This window comes from Palaemon carinicauda, chromosome 33 (genome assembly GCF_036898095.1).
Source record: "Palaemon carinicauda isolate YSFRI2023 chromosome 33, ASM3689809v2, whole genome shotgun sequence".
Classification (NCBI taxonomy): Eukaryota; Metazoa; Arthropoda; class Malacostraca; order Decapoda; family Palaemonidae; genus Palaemon; species Palaemon carinicauda.
The window spans coordinates 24,192,439-24,207,638 of NC_090757.1; the positions used below are offsets into that span (position 1 = coordinate 24,192,439).

The following is a 15,200-nucleotide window of genomic DNA, read 5'->3' on the forward strand; positions in this document are numbered from 1 at the left end:
AATTCATCTACAGTGTATTTGATTTCTTCAACTGTAATGCTTGAAGGGAAAAAATATATAGTTTATAGCAACTAATACAAATATACAGTATACACTAATAACAGCATCCTCTGTAGTACACATCCTAAAACATAATTCCATATTATTAACTAGCTTACCTTTATTCTTTCAAACAACATAAAGTAACATAAAAAGTTAACTTACTTTCTTATCCATATTTGGATGATGATGGTGATGAGAGTCAGCTGCTATTTCTCGCATCAACTCCTGGGTCAGCTGCTGGCGACGACGTTCTAGTGCTATTTCACTCTCTTCCTCGAGCCTCTGCGAATCCCAGACTTCTGCTCCACTTTTGTTAACACTAGTTCGATTGACGATTCCTGGATGCGTAAAGCCTCCAAGGATATTCTCAACAGTGTTTCTCACTCCCAACCCTGTAATGAATCCCTAGTCAAACTATAGTAACCATAATAAAGGATTCAAACCATACAATGCTGTATCCTTAATGTGAACACAGTCAAAATAGATATAATCACTAATCTTTTGTTTTCAATACAGTAATTATTCAACAGAAAACCTTAGTACAGTACAGTATTCATTTTTGACAAGTACTGAATGAAAATTTGAAGCCATTCACATAAACAAACCAATACTATAATTTATAATACATGAAAATCTGTACCCATTGCATATCAAGACACAAAAACAATCATACAATACTAAAATTATAAAATGCACCAGTTTAATAAAAGTAAAAAAAAAAAAAATTGCTAACAGAAAAATATGATTACAGAAACAAAAGACAAGGCAACTAAGAGTTGACAAATATAACAAATTAGAATTTAACGAATTCTTGGGGATGGCTTGCAAAAACATAAATTTCATTAATATAATTTCTTATTTCTATACTTCCCTGATGTTAATATTGCTTCTTCTCCAGAACTTCAGTTTAAAATTTAAAATTTTCTCACCATTTTCTTTTCCTTCAATGAATACATGACCTTAACAAGGGAATGAGACCCTCTGGCAGTGAGTGGTAAGAAACCCAGAACTGTTGCACTAGATACTCATTGTCCTCTTCAGTTTCAAAGTCCAAAATTATCCCTATTCCAGGATACTACAGTATGTGTCAGAGAGGAGGGTGGGCATGTATAAGAACATCAGATGAGAATAGAAATCATTAATTTTAGCACTAAAATTCTGTTCATTTCTATGAAATTTCCCTGCTATTCATATTGCTGACTCCCACACTCTGTTGGAGGTGGGATGCAACCGAATGAAAGAGATAGGATAATTTAAAGTATAAGTAATATACCAAGATTAAGATTTACTAACCTGGACTAGATTACTTCCAACAAACCATTCTATGATAGGGTTTGGAATACAGGACTCCAGAACTTTTGACTAAAGATATTTAAAATATCAGACAGCAGATTGTCTCTAAATGATACTTTCAATTAATTCTAAATTGAATATTACATACAGTACAACCCAATATGCTGCTATGGGACCTAGAGCTCAAGGGTCTTAACCCTTTTACCCCCGGGGTATTTGGAATTTTCCCAACCTTAACCCCCAGGGGGTTATTTTTTCCCAAGCACATTTTGCAGTATATTTTATTTAAATTGCTCTAACAGCCTTAATTTTTGTCATAGAGAGGTCAGGCTGGTCTCATTCTCTTGGAAAATGCCTGAATTTTCTAAAAAAAATTATCAAAAAATATGAAAAACTAATTTTTATAGCATTTTTTTGCATGGACGTACCGGTACGTCCATGGGGGTAAAGGGATGGCTTTTGTGAAACGTACCAGTACGTACTTTGGGGGTAAAAGGGTTAATAAGCAAACCAGGGTTCTGCAAGATAATGTTTGGCAAAATCAGAATTGGTACACTACTGATCTGCTGCTAAACCTCTTTCCAAAGAAAGATTTCTACAAAAGTTAAGGGATGTAGCTGTACTCCTAATATCATGTGCTTTTACTTTCAAGCCTTTTACTAGGCTGGATCAAACTCCTTGTGAGCTTTTGTGACCAAATTTTTAACTAGGTATGACAACGCATTTTAGGTCGGCGAGTGATTAGGTACAGTACGCTGATTCCACAAAACAAATTAGGAAAACTACCTCAATACCTGTATTTTTGTCTAAATAGGATGGTACCATTCTTATTGGACAAAGAAATATATTTTCAGCTGAAATGTTCATCCAGTTTTTGAGAAGATGTGAAAAACTATGACAAATGTTTGGCTCTGATGGAAGATAAAAGATACGAAATCATCCTATGTTCCCAAAGCCTACTTTGACAGATAATGTTTGTACTGGAATTATATATTTAGCTGAAGGTAATGCAATAGGAAAAGTGTATTAGCTTGATGTCCTTAAGAGATAGTTTCCAAAATTTCAAAATTTGTCCCTTTTGAATACTGCAAAACCAAATCCAAATTCCAGAAAATTTACCTTAGTACTGGAGGACTTTTGATACAAAACAATTTAAATAAATCCTATACAGTACAGTAGTAACGGAGATGGACTGATCTCATCCAAGATGCTTGAGAACAGAGTTAAACATGGACCTATATCCCTCAATGAATGAAATAAAATGTCTTTTTTTAAAAAAGAAACTAACAAAATGTAACAATAATATTTAAACTAGTTCTAGTCACTGACAGATGCCTAGCATACACCATAAAAAAAACCCTCCAATGTCTTTGATATATCTTATTGTAAGACTGTCTTTTAGAACTTATAATAAATAGTCTAGAAAGATTTTAAAACCCTTTGATTTTGAAGGTAAGTAGGATTTTCTCCATGCGATCAGATGTGACATGGATGGGTTTGGATGTATCACTTAAGATATTGGCCGTTTGAGCTGACAGATTCTGTCTGGCAATCTTCCATGATGTTCCAACATGGGCCACAAATCTGTGAACCACTCCCTCTGTGGCTAGAAAGGAGCAAAGGCTGTCATCCTGCTGTTTGCTGAGATTCTAAAAGTGTTCACAACCTGCAGAAACCTAGCAAAAGGAGGAAAGACGTAAAGATCCAGATTTGACCAGTCTTGTAACAGGGCATCTACCTTCCAAGCTAAGAGATCAAGCATAGGTGAACAAAAAACATCAATCATTTTGTTCAATGTCTAAGCAAGAATGACCCCACCACTACCAAATCTTTCAATATTCAAATGATGCAGCGACCACTCGTTTAGCAAAACCTTCCTGACAAGTTGGTCTCCTAATACGTTCCATTTCTCCAGAATGAGCAGGGGAAGAAGAGTAATTACTCTAGATTCGTCCACGATAGTAGTGCATCCGCTATCCAATACAGAAATGGAGATCTTGTAACCCCTTGGTTCTGATGTAGGCTAGTGCTTTCGTACCGAACGAAAACACTAACACACACTTCCTTACCACTAGCAGTTCCTGATCTTGAAGAGTTTTGAATATTGCTAATAACTCTAGGGTGATGTGTACTTTCATTTGCTGTGGGGTCTTTTTTCCTGAAAGATGTATACGGTTCAGAGTTGCCCCCAACTCATCCCGTGAAACATCTGCAGAGATAGGTCTGGGATTTTCAGATAGAAAAAAAAAATTCCTTGAGAAAATCGTCAGCGATCGTCCCACCAATTCAGTAAAAGTAGTTTGTCTTTCCTCGGTGGTTTCTTATTACCTTCACCAACTTTGTTACAAAAGTAATGTTTTGATAGTCATGTACAGTATTTATTTGTTTGTATGTCTGTCTCTGTTTGTGATTTGCATAACTCAAAAATTATTAGACTGAATCTCATGAAATTTTATGGGATAACTGGCCATGATGCAAGGACAATTTCATTAGATTTTGGGAGTTATTGGTTCATAAGTAAAGGCCAAGGTCACAAAAAGGTCAAGAACGTCTTTTAGCCATATTGTAGCCAATTTTCATCAATTTGCATGAAACTAGTGCCAAAATGTGCATAATTCAATTATCTATCTTGTGATTTACAACATGATATAGAAATGTCCTTACCCTTGGTTACTGATGTTCGTATGTTTGTGATCTACATAACTAAAAAACTATTCGACAGAATCTAATGAAATTTGGTGTGATGACTGGTCATGATTCAGGAACAATTTGATTAGATTTTTGGAGTGATTTGGTTAAGGTCAAGGTAATCCAATTTGCATGAAAATAGTTTCCATGGTAACAAATGTGGCATTGGCAAAGGAAAGCGTTTTATCAAGTGTCCATTCTAGTACCAATGTAAATTGAGATGAAATTGAAAAGGCCTCATTTCCAGGCAGCTTAGTGGGGAGTATTTCTCTAAGGAGGCCATGGTGCCAAGAAATCTCATCCACATCCAAACTTTTGCATAAATAAAAGGACTGAATCCTCTTCTTCGACAGAACAATCTGCTGAAAAGGAATTGTTACTATCGTTATTCCTAAATATACTGTAGAATCTTAAGAGTTGGAGCCATAAGGGACTTCTCAATGTTTACCCGGACCCCCACCTGATCCAACAATCTGAGTAACCATACGTGTTCAACTCAAATCCTCTTTAATGAATCGCTTAAAATAGCCAATTGTCATGGTACAGAATAACTCTTATGTCCTGGTAACTTTAACCATTTCAAGATAGGGGGCAAACATTCTAGTGAATACCTAGGAGGCCACCCTGAGCCTGAAACACAGGCACCTAAATTCAAAAACCTTTGATCTGTTGACAAGAGAATGTATTTTCATACCAAGATAAAGCAGAATGTGATAATATGCATCTGAGAGGACTACTATGAGAACATTCAATCTTTTTGTTTCAAATCAATACCGATACAAATGAGAAACCGAAGGGGCAAAGAATGCCTGGTGCAGCATTTAAGGGCTTCTTATCCCTTACTGCCAGATGGTTCCAGTCCTATGTTAAGGGCAAATATTTGTTGAAAGGAAAGAAAATCTTACAGGCAAGTGACAATTAAACCGGGCTTCTGGAGAAGTAACAATAATATCAGGGGAGGTTTATGGAAATAATAACAAAAACACAGCATCAAAAGATAAAAAAGTATGAAAAAAAAGTAACAAGTCTAATGAAATGACGAAAGATTTAAATATAAAAGCACCTCGCACGTGAAACACGGAAATCATTTTACTAACCATTATTTTTTGTCATTTCAAAGCTATCTAGCATTAGGAGATAAATCTTTACTATATATCAATAAATAAGAGAAATATACTGTAGTTTTCAATTCTTAGGACATGGAAAATGTGTAACCTCTCTGATCCAAATGTAATTTCCGCATCTCTAAATTGTCCAATGCATATAGAATACTAAGCATACATCTGTTATCTTTTTTTTTTTTTAATATTGTGCAGCCACTTCCCGACACTAATCAGATAATTATAACATCATCAAATAATTCATAAGTCTGGTCAACTATACATATTCAACAAATTTCTTTTGCTGTTTTTATTTCCTTTCCTCACTGGGCTATTTTTCCCTGTTGGAGCCCCTGGGTTTATAGCATCTTGCTTTTCCAACTAGGGTTGTAGCTTGGATAGTAGTAGTAGTAGTAGTAGTAATAATAATAATAATAATAATAACAATGCACTGTTGATATTAATGAGACCAACCTTTACTGGGATGGTCCTCCTTTCCCTCCTCCTTTGTTGCCCTGCTTTCTTCACAGTGATTCAACTGAAAAAGACAAAATAACTCATATGAGTATGTCTACATTTTCCTCTTGTATATGAAAATTAAAAGTTTGCATTTGGATTTTGGATCACTTTGCAACAAAGAAAATAACTAGAGGGTATGAGCCTTACGAAAGCACATCTATCAAATCTTCGGCAGACAACTGCTTTAATGCAATTACGAGTTCCTCCAATTTCCATTTGGTAAGTAACAAGTCAAATTACATTATCAGTAAACACCCATAGGTTAGCTTCTAATAAAAAAACTAAGAGGAAGCTCAAGAGGTATTTCTTATTTCACTCTAATAACTTTTATCATTTCCAACTAATCCATTTGGAGGCTAAATCTAACACTTCACCAGCAGATTCTTTACAGCTATCAGCCTTCTATACAGTACACTGTAATGATAAACCACATTATTGAGAGGAAGAGAATGTCTAAATGGATTAAGCTATGTATTTATACATATAAAGGTATGCAAGCAATATACTTCAACTGTTTACAGTACTGTAATCAATTGTTGTGATCCATATTTGGAAGTTTTTGAAAAAAAATTTCATAAACCAAAATAGTGAAAAGGGCTTCTAATTTCTTCAGCTAGTAGTTTGAAGGGGAGTACCCAAAATTTTGGTTAATGAATATTTAGTGCTGAAGTTTACTTTCATCCCCAGTAAAGTACATTAATAAAATTTTAGTTTCTTAAACTATTTCACAATTTTGGCTCTATAACGATATGCTCTACAAAACTACAGGTACAAGTGAAAACAAATTTTGCTAAAATTTTCCTCTCTCCTTCTTTTCTAAGTCACACCCGCATACAAGTTCTGACTATTGTCCTTCCCCTAACCTGGTGTCTACTAGTGGACTTTTTCATATTACAAATTCTCTATGCCATTTTCCCTGGGTTACCTTCTCAGAGAGGGAACAAAGATGCAACTGCCTTACTCTCTTTATATTTTCAAGTAACCTTACAACAATGTTTTTCTCTAAGTATTCGCTTCTTTCTCTTTCACAGAAATATACCAATATCAATCTAATTCGGTCCTGTCTACCTATCATCCTCAGCAAGATAATTAAAACTAGCCCTATGATAGATTTTTACACTTATCTAAACTTGCAATTTATCATTTCCACTTAAAATAATGCACAAACAATTTTTTATTCTATTTAAGAACACCTTAGTATACTTTATTATTTAATCCTCATAGGAGTGAGTAGTATATTAAAGATGACACTACAGCTTCTTTGCAGTGTACCTTTAGCAATAGTTCCACCACCTTTTGTTTAATTTAACCTGCATTACCTTCATTACTGGATCCAATTTTCATATTATTTCAGAGCAGAAACCACACAAAACACCTGTGAAGTCTAAAACGTGATTCAGTGGTCTTCTTAAATAATCCTCACTATAATTTTCTTATATTCGCCCGTTTCTTCAAGCCTAGTCCTAGGAATAATTCAACTGGTTGCCTTTATTTACCTAGTGACTGTGCATCACAGAATGTGAACTGTCTTCAAATTTGTACAATACAATATTGCTTCCATTGTATCACCTTTACAGCTGCCCTTTCCACAATATTAAGCTATAGGATTTACATTGTAACTAAATCATCAAAATTATACATCGCCCAGAAACCCTTTCACTTTAATGATAAGACTTACTACAATCAATGTGAACTAAAGTTCTGATCCTAAATACAAATGTTTGTATTAAATCAAACAATAACGTAAATTTCCTTCTATAAATTTATGCTAACTTATTTTCAAGTAAAGCATTTCCTTCATTCTACAGCCTCAACGTACTAATTCTCTCGGAATTGTGTCATACTGTGTACCTACTCGATATGTCAGTCTATAGGAAGTACAACTTACTCCTAATGCCTACTTTTGGGACTCTGTTATATATGTAGTACGAGACTGAGAAATTCTTGGAGTCTAACGTACTTAAAAGCTAAAACAATCGTTTAATTAACAAAGACATGCATACACAAAACCTTACAGTCATGCACCATCATATATCCTATGAAAAGCAAATAGAAAATAAACAGCATAAGCAGATCACAGACATTATAGAAATCATATAGAGCCTTACAGTAAGTCCCCTACATAAGAACAAGCTGCATTCCAACATAATTAACTTACACATTCCGCTCATAAACCCCATCTCCCTATTATTCTCCACTGTTTTCAGTCTGCTGATTTTGCTAACAGTATTGAGTTTGCATACATGTGTATTGAGAATTCCTACAGCAATTTTTACAAAATAAAATGCTTTCAAAAGAATTTTATTACTTTGTAGTTTTGAATTTATTGAAGATTTATTGAACTTGGATTCTTACCTTTGAAATTCTTTCCGTTGAATGTTCTTATCCAGGGAACTTACTACAATAAAATGCAAATGGAGCAATGTAAAGCATACTTATTTTAACATTATAAAGCATTCCAATTAGCATTAATATAATATATCGACTAAAATAAAAAAAAAATATGAGCATCTTTTTGCATGTATATGGTATAAGTGTACAATATATGGGTATGCATATATTCAAGTATATGCCTGTACTGTACTTCAATCTATAGAAAACTGGAACAACTGTACTGAATATCTGGTAAAACTATAATGTGAAGAGAATCATTGTCATCGACCATGATACTAATCAGTGCAGGAATGGAAAAGGGTATTGTTACAGTATTAACACCTCTACCCCTGAACTGGTTTTTGCTACTAATGACCAGCTTTCCACATGGCCCAGTTCATCAACTTATTAAAATTTGCTTACTAAGATGAGAGTTACAGTAAAAAAAATAATTTGAATGACCATGATTCTGTAAAATACATGGATCTGCACAAATGAATCTCTTGGTATTTGAGTATTTTTGTTACATGTGTAACTTTACGAAACCTCCCTCCAGCTAAATAAATGAAAAAAATTGCCTTAATCATATCGGACAGTGTCTAAAGCAGTGGTTCCCAACCTTTTTTTTAGTCATTTCCCCCCTGCACCCAGTTCAACCATCCAGATTTCCCCCCTTCATGCCCCGCCCAGCCCTCATGGCACTCGCCTGCCTCAGAAATGGGCATGATATTCCAATTCTCCCCTTGAATATCATGTCAGTGAGAAATGATATGATCATATCACAATTGAATGGCTAACAACAAATTGCCGCACGTACTATGTGGACATTTTCCGCTTGTTTTAGATAGTAGGTAGTGTAATTATTTCCCCCCTGGAAGCTTCAAATTTCCCCCTAGGGGAAAATTTCCCCCAGGTTGGGAACCACTGGTCTAAAGTAAACTAATTTTTTCTTACAGAGCAGGCGGAATGCCCTACTCCCTGTAGGGAACTGAGATGGTAGCGAGAATTACATTCACGCAGTTTAACAGTTCCTGTTTTGTGTACATCCTTAACCTGCGGGGTATGTGTATCGTTGGATGGACAAAGTTATTTTTGTCTGCCCCTAACAAAAAAAGGTATTTGTTGATTCCATACACATTACAGATAGTGAGTGGAACTTGCGGTGAAGTTATACTTGAAGCTGGATATCATTTACCAAATAATTGGTTTTTAATTACATAATGATGCTTATCACTGACAGATGATAATTGCAGATGGGGGCATCCTTCAGAACAATCCATCTTCACGGAAAAATTGTATGGCACTCCGACTGCTATTGAAAAAAAAATAGCACTAATAGGAAAGGATAATTTTAAAGCTCACTGTTCTTTGGTCTGCAGCCCTGTTAAAAGGTACATTCAGAATCATCTGCATTGTTTATTCTATCATAGGGTAACCAATAGATTGTTATCTTTAATTTATTGCTGATTGTGAGTACAGTAGTTGCATTGATATGGGGGTGCCCAATGTGAGCATTTTTTTTTTTTTTGTCAAATCACTTTTTAGTCTAGTTATTGCTGTTCGTCTTATTCAATATTGTAGCACATTTTTCTAATAACTTTTTTTCTTTCTCATTTTGAAATAGAGCATCCTTTATATGTATGCAGTATATATTCCCTTCCATATTGTGGCTTGTCCCCAAGTCTTTAGATTAAAAAAAAAAATTTAACTGGTAAGTGTAGCAAAGCGCAAGTAGAAAATCTTACCAAACTGCTCTATTTTTTTAGAACTCAGTACAGATTACAGGTGGAAGAGAGAGAGCATACTCAAGCTGAATTAATAGGGAAGTTCTAAGGGTCTCGTTGGGTTCCCTTGCCCAGTGTAAAATCAAGGGGTGGTGCCAAGTACTCGTTTCTTTTTTGACCATTTACCTTTTGCCCAGATCTCTGGGAATTCCACCGTATGTTTTGTATTGTGCGAAGTTAGTGTGTGGTCAGCTTTCTGACACTAAGAAGTCTGCGTGCTACGTCAGGCCACAGTATCAAAACCACTTAAACGTTACCTGTTGTGAGGCTGATGAACAAACTTGAACCTAAACTAAAGTTATTTAAAGTCTGTCAGGAGTTTCAAGAGATTTGGAAGCCCCTCTGTATGGCTCAAAATTATGCAATATATGTTGAGTTTATTCCACTATACAAGATCTTGAAAAGTGTGGCCAGAGATATATTCGCCTCTATTTTGTAAAAGATGTACACAAGAACGCAGGTGAGAAGGTACTTGTTCGTACTCATGCTTTGAGTGTGCATGATATGTCTTTCCAACTTTTACAATACTTTGCCTGTTTAAGGGACCCAAAGTGTCCCACTGACAGAGATAAAATCTACATCTCATTATATCTACGATCTTTCATGAGTACTGGTCATGTCAAATATAACTGCAGAACCAAAGACAAATAGAATTCAAATGCACCCTCAGTATCCAAAGTATGTATGCTGCAATTCCTTCTTATGAGATCGGAATCTTCTTCACACATTGGTAATCATGACAGAAGATGCCAAAAATCAATTTTTAAAAATTTCAGTATGCATGAAAGCTAAGTCCTATACATCAAAAATCAAAGGTTAGATAATTCAAGAGAATATTCAGCACTTGACAACTCAAAACTTACAGCACATTCCAAGTATGTTAAAAAATTATTTCTTGTTGGATGGATATATTAATTAGAACCGTGAAATCTTTCTTTTATTTGATAGTCTTCAAAAAAAGTTTAATTTATGATTCATGTTCTCACAAGCTTAAAAAATTGTTTAAATGTACTGCCAGTGAATGTGAATACAACCCACGAGTTAGAGTCCTACAAAATATCACAGCATTTTAAAGTAATTTGTATTTTTCCTAGCTATACAAACCTCAGTTCTTTAGGTTGGGATGGTTGTTGGATTGTTTAACGAGCAGCTGACAGGTGAAAGCGGGAGCAAGGGATCCCCCCTTCTAACCTGTCAAAGTCTCTTCACTTATGACTATTTGCCTCAGGACTGCGAGGAGTGGTTGAAGAGGGAAGTACAATATAAAGAACCCGGGTTTGTATACCTAGGAAAAATAAAAATCACTTTAAAAATTTACGATTTGCTCCTAAACTATTACAAACCACGGTTTTTTTTTTTTTGGCAGGGAGACTCATTGATTAGTGGGTCAGAAGTCACCCTAGACCAGAAATATTTGGTTCTTCTTCTTCCCTGGAAATGTCAATCTACCTGATCCCATATGGGAGTGAAAGAGACGACTCCAGTAACCTCCTATCAGGCTAGCATTGGGATGAAAAGACTCATAGGGGCAGGCCTGTACAAAAAGATTGGTCTGTGGTTAAAAGAGGGATCCCTTTCCCAGGAGGTGAACACAGTTAAGAATAATAAACCTGGCATATGATGACTACAGGGTTGGTATATACAGTATTCAATAGACAAGATGCTTACCATCCCATACAGGATCAGGGCTAGCTACACCACTAGTTGGGCAGTCACCACAAGATCAAACATAAAGGCACTTGTGGGTACTCCTGTAGAAAAAAAGGCTGTGAAGATGGTCTAGTGCATACATGACCCAGGCTGACTTCAAAATTCCTCTTGAAGATAAGGAGGGGGGGGGGACTAGCCCTGACTTTACAAGTTCTGGTCCTAGCTAGAACTAAAACTGTCTCAGGGGTCTAGACAGTTTCCTGTCTAGCCGTAGGGTGAACTGGTTGAAACATAGAGAACCTTCCAACCAGAAGCCTCTCTGTTACCCCTTGATGTAGGGACCACTCTGATCCTACAGCCTTACTTGGCGACTAAGTGTGTCTGCTAGTCCATTGCTCTTACCCGGTATATGACTGGCTGATAACACATGGATGTCACAAATATCCTGCTTGGCTACTGGGGTAGTCTGGGACTCCAGTTCCGGGCCCGTTGTGCTGAAAACTCGAAGCCACAACACCTGTCCCGCTTGACTACCGAGATAGCCAGGGACCCGAGCTGTGGGGCTGCAACACCTGTCCCACTTGGCTACTGAGGTAGCCCGGGACTGCTGTGGCATGCATCAGGCACTGGGGGCCTAAACACAGAGTCATAACACCAGTCTCATATAGCTACAGGGTAGTCAAGGACCCAGCCCCTATGGAGAAGAGGTTCAAGGCAATGACACAAGGTTACAGCCCTATGTATCAGCACTGGGGGACTAAAACACAAGATCGTGACTCCCTCCCCATGGGGTTGGGAGCCACTCTGGTGCCGCCCAACCCTCCTAAGAGGAGAGGTGGTGTCAAAAGGAGCCCTTCCTACGACTACAGCTACCAAACCTTCCTCAACTTCTTCATCTTAGAAGAAGTGAACAGTCAGAGGTCAAAGATGAGGAAGAGTAGTTGGAAGAGGAAAATAAACACGCACATTTCTTCCATTTTCCAGCCCTCCTCTTAGGCTCTGCAAGCAGAGCAGTTGAAGTCTAAGAAACCCAAACAACGATGCTTCCCCAAGGGAAGAAAACACAGTAGCTGCTCCAACAGGAACCACAATACTGGGTAATACTGTCACAGGAAGGGAAGTCACGCTTAAAGGGGAGCAGAAGCCCCAGACTGACATGTCCTTCACCACTAGTATCAATAAGGGGAGACTGGCCCTGAGGAGCCCCTGAAAACCTAAGGAGGCCAAAACCTTCCTTAGGTCGCACTCATCATCAGCTGTAGAAAAAACAGGGAAGACCCACCAACCTCCAATGGGGTGCGGCAAACACAGGAGGAACCCCACATGCCACCAGCAACTGAAAGACCACTGACGTAGCGCAGAGGGCTCTTTGCTCCTGCTGCACACTCCTCGGAGAATGAGCCAAGAGAGTAGGGGCAAGAGATGTTAACAGATGCACTCAATGAGAGGAAGAAAAACGCAAAGCTCTCTTCCTCCTCTCAAACCATACGCCTGCCACCGCAAGGAGGCCCCAATCTACACAAGGCACCGGGGGATGATTGCAAATAATCATGCAGCTAGTAAGAACACAGAGATCGTGTGGTTCTAAAGCTGATTTAAAAGAATAAAAGAATCACTCACAGATGTAATATCCATCCTTCCATGATCGAGAGTCTTGCTTCCCAATCACAATCAACAGCCAGCATTCAATTCCTCAAAGAAAAAGAAAATGAAAAGTATGCTCTAGGGCACATCATTACATCAGTACTCAATGCAGCCATGAACATAGGTGAATAGATTTTGACAGGTAAGGGGGTGGGACTCCTCGCCCTTACTCGCATCTGTTGCTCAACTGCTTGTTAAATAATTCAGCAGCCATCCAGCTTCCTGCTGAAAACATACTCCCTACCTAAAGGACAATGGTTTTTATTTGCATAGGAACAAACAAAATGAAAACAAATTTTGTTTAAATTTTGAAAAGAGAAAAACAACTTTTTAATAAATATACAACTACATTTTCTCTAAATATATGAAGATAGAAGTAAACGGCCCATGAAAAAAAAACAAATATTGAGTGCAGTAAGGATGCTTAAAATTTTCTACACAACCAATTGTGAAACTGACTGTAGAACCAAAACTCTAGCTCTGTAGCAAAGTGTCCTTACTACCTTGCATTCAAGGGTTAACAAAGGGTACAATTTGAGCAAAATAATGAGCCCATACTGTATCGGTACTATTTGCTGGAAATTGCTAAAGCAAAACTGCAGACGAAAGTTTCACAAAGTCATCTCAGTGTTGTTCATGATAACTTTTATTCTAATCCCAAAAGAAATAAAGATGAATACTATATTAGTGGAGCTACGTGGACAAACTAAATAAAATCTCTTTTCACCGACTTAGAAAAGAAAAGAAAATCAAATAACAAAAGAAGATTCCCAAATCATTAATTATAATAAAAGATTTTTGGAAAAAAGTTAATACACCACTGCTATTGAGTAAGCAGTGCTTGTTTTCTTAATGCATAAAAGCATCTGGTATGGATGGTGTGAAAGCTGAGATGTTGAAGGAAGGGGGTGTGACTGTAATTGAATGGTTGGTGAGATTGTTTAATGTGTGTTTTGTGTTGTCAATGGTACCAGTAGATTGGGTCTGTGCATGTATTGTACCACTATATAAGGGTAAGGGAGATGTGCATGAGTGTTGTAATTCAAGAGGTATTAGTTTGTTGAGTGTAGTTGGAAAAGTGTATGGTAGAGTACTGATTAATAGGATTAAGGATAAAACAGAGAATGCAATCTGGGAAGTACAGGGGGGTTTTAGAAGAGGTAGGGGTTGTATGAATCAGATTTTTACAGTTAGGCAGATATGCGAGAAATATTTAGCAAAAGGTAAGGAGGTGTATGTTGCGTTTATGGATCTGGAGAAAGCATATGATAGAGTTGATAGGGAAGCAATGTGGAATGTGATGAGGTTATATGGAGTTGGTGGAAGGTTGTTGCAAGCAGTGAAAAGTTTCTACAAAGGTAGTAAAGCATGTGTTAGAATAGGAAATGAAGTGAGCGATTGGTTTCCGGTGAGAGTGGGGCTGAGACAGGGATGTGTGATGTCGCCGTGGTTGTTTAACTTGTATGTTGATGGAGTGGTGAGAGAGGTGAATGCTCGAGTGCTTGGACGAGGATTAAAACTGGTAGACGAGAATGATCATGAATGGGAGGTAAATCAGTTGTTGTTTGCGGATGATACTGTACTGGTAGCAGACACAGAAGAGAAGCTTGACCGACTAGTGACAGAATTTGGAAGGGTGTGTGAGAGAAGGAAGTTGAGAGTTAATGTGGGTAAGAGTAAGGTTATGAGATGTACGAGAAGGGAAGGTGGTGCAAGGTTGAATGTCATGTTGAATGGAGTTACTTGAGGAGGTGCATCAGTTTAAGTACTTGGGGTCTGTTGTTGCAGCAAATGGTGGAGTGGAAGCAGATGTACGTCAGAGAGTGAATGAAGGTTGCAAAGTGTTGGGGGCAGTTAAGGGAGTAGTAAAAAATAGAGGGTTGGGCATGAATGTAAAGAGAGTTCTGTATGAGAAAGTGATTGTACCAACTGTGATGTATGGATCGGAGTTGTGGGGAATGAAAGTGATGGAGAGACAGAAATTGAATGTGTTTGAGATGAAGTGTCTGAGGAGTATGGCTGGTGTATCTCGAGTAGATAGGGTCAAGAACGAGGTGGTGAGGGTGAGAACGGGTGTAAGAAATGAGTTAGCGGCTAGAGTGGATAT

The 15,200-nt window shown here is 37.4% G+C and overlaps 1 protein-coding gene across 10 annotated transcripts in view; it reads right to left on the bottom strand.

Annotated features, from left to right (window-relative positions):
* LOC137625895 (fl(2)d-associated complex component-like) overlaps positions 1–15,200 on the bottom strand; it is a 184,462-nt gene that overhangs the window by 96,012 nt on the left and 73,250 nt on the right. For 9 of the 10 annotated variants that reach the window (XM_068356853.1, XM_068356858.1, XM_068356854.1 and 6 more), the window contains 2 exons: positions 5,598–5,661; positions 205–434 (listed from right to left, as the gene is read on the bottom strand). In XM_068356853.1, the coding sequence (XP_068212954.1) occupies positions 205–434; positions 5,598–5,661 (294 nt within the window). Of the gene's footprint in view, positions 1–204; positions 448–5,597; positions 5,662–15,200 lie in introns of all 10 variants that reach the window. The other variant, XM_068356860.1, reaches the window with a different exon arrangement.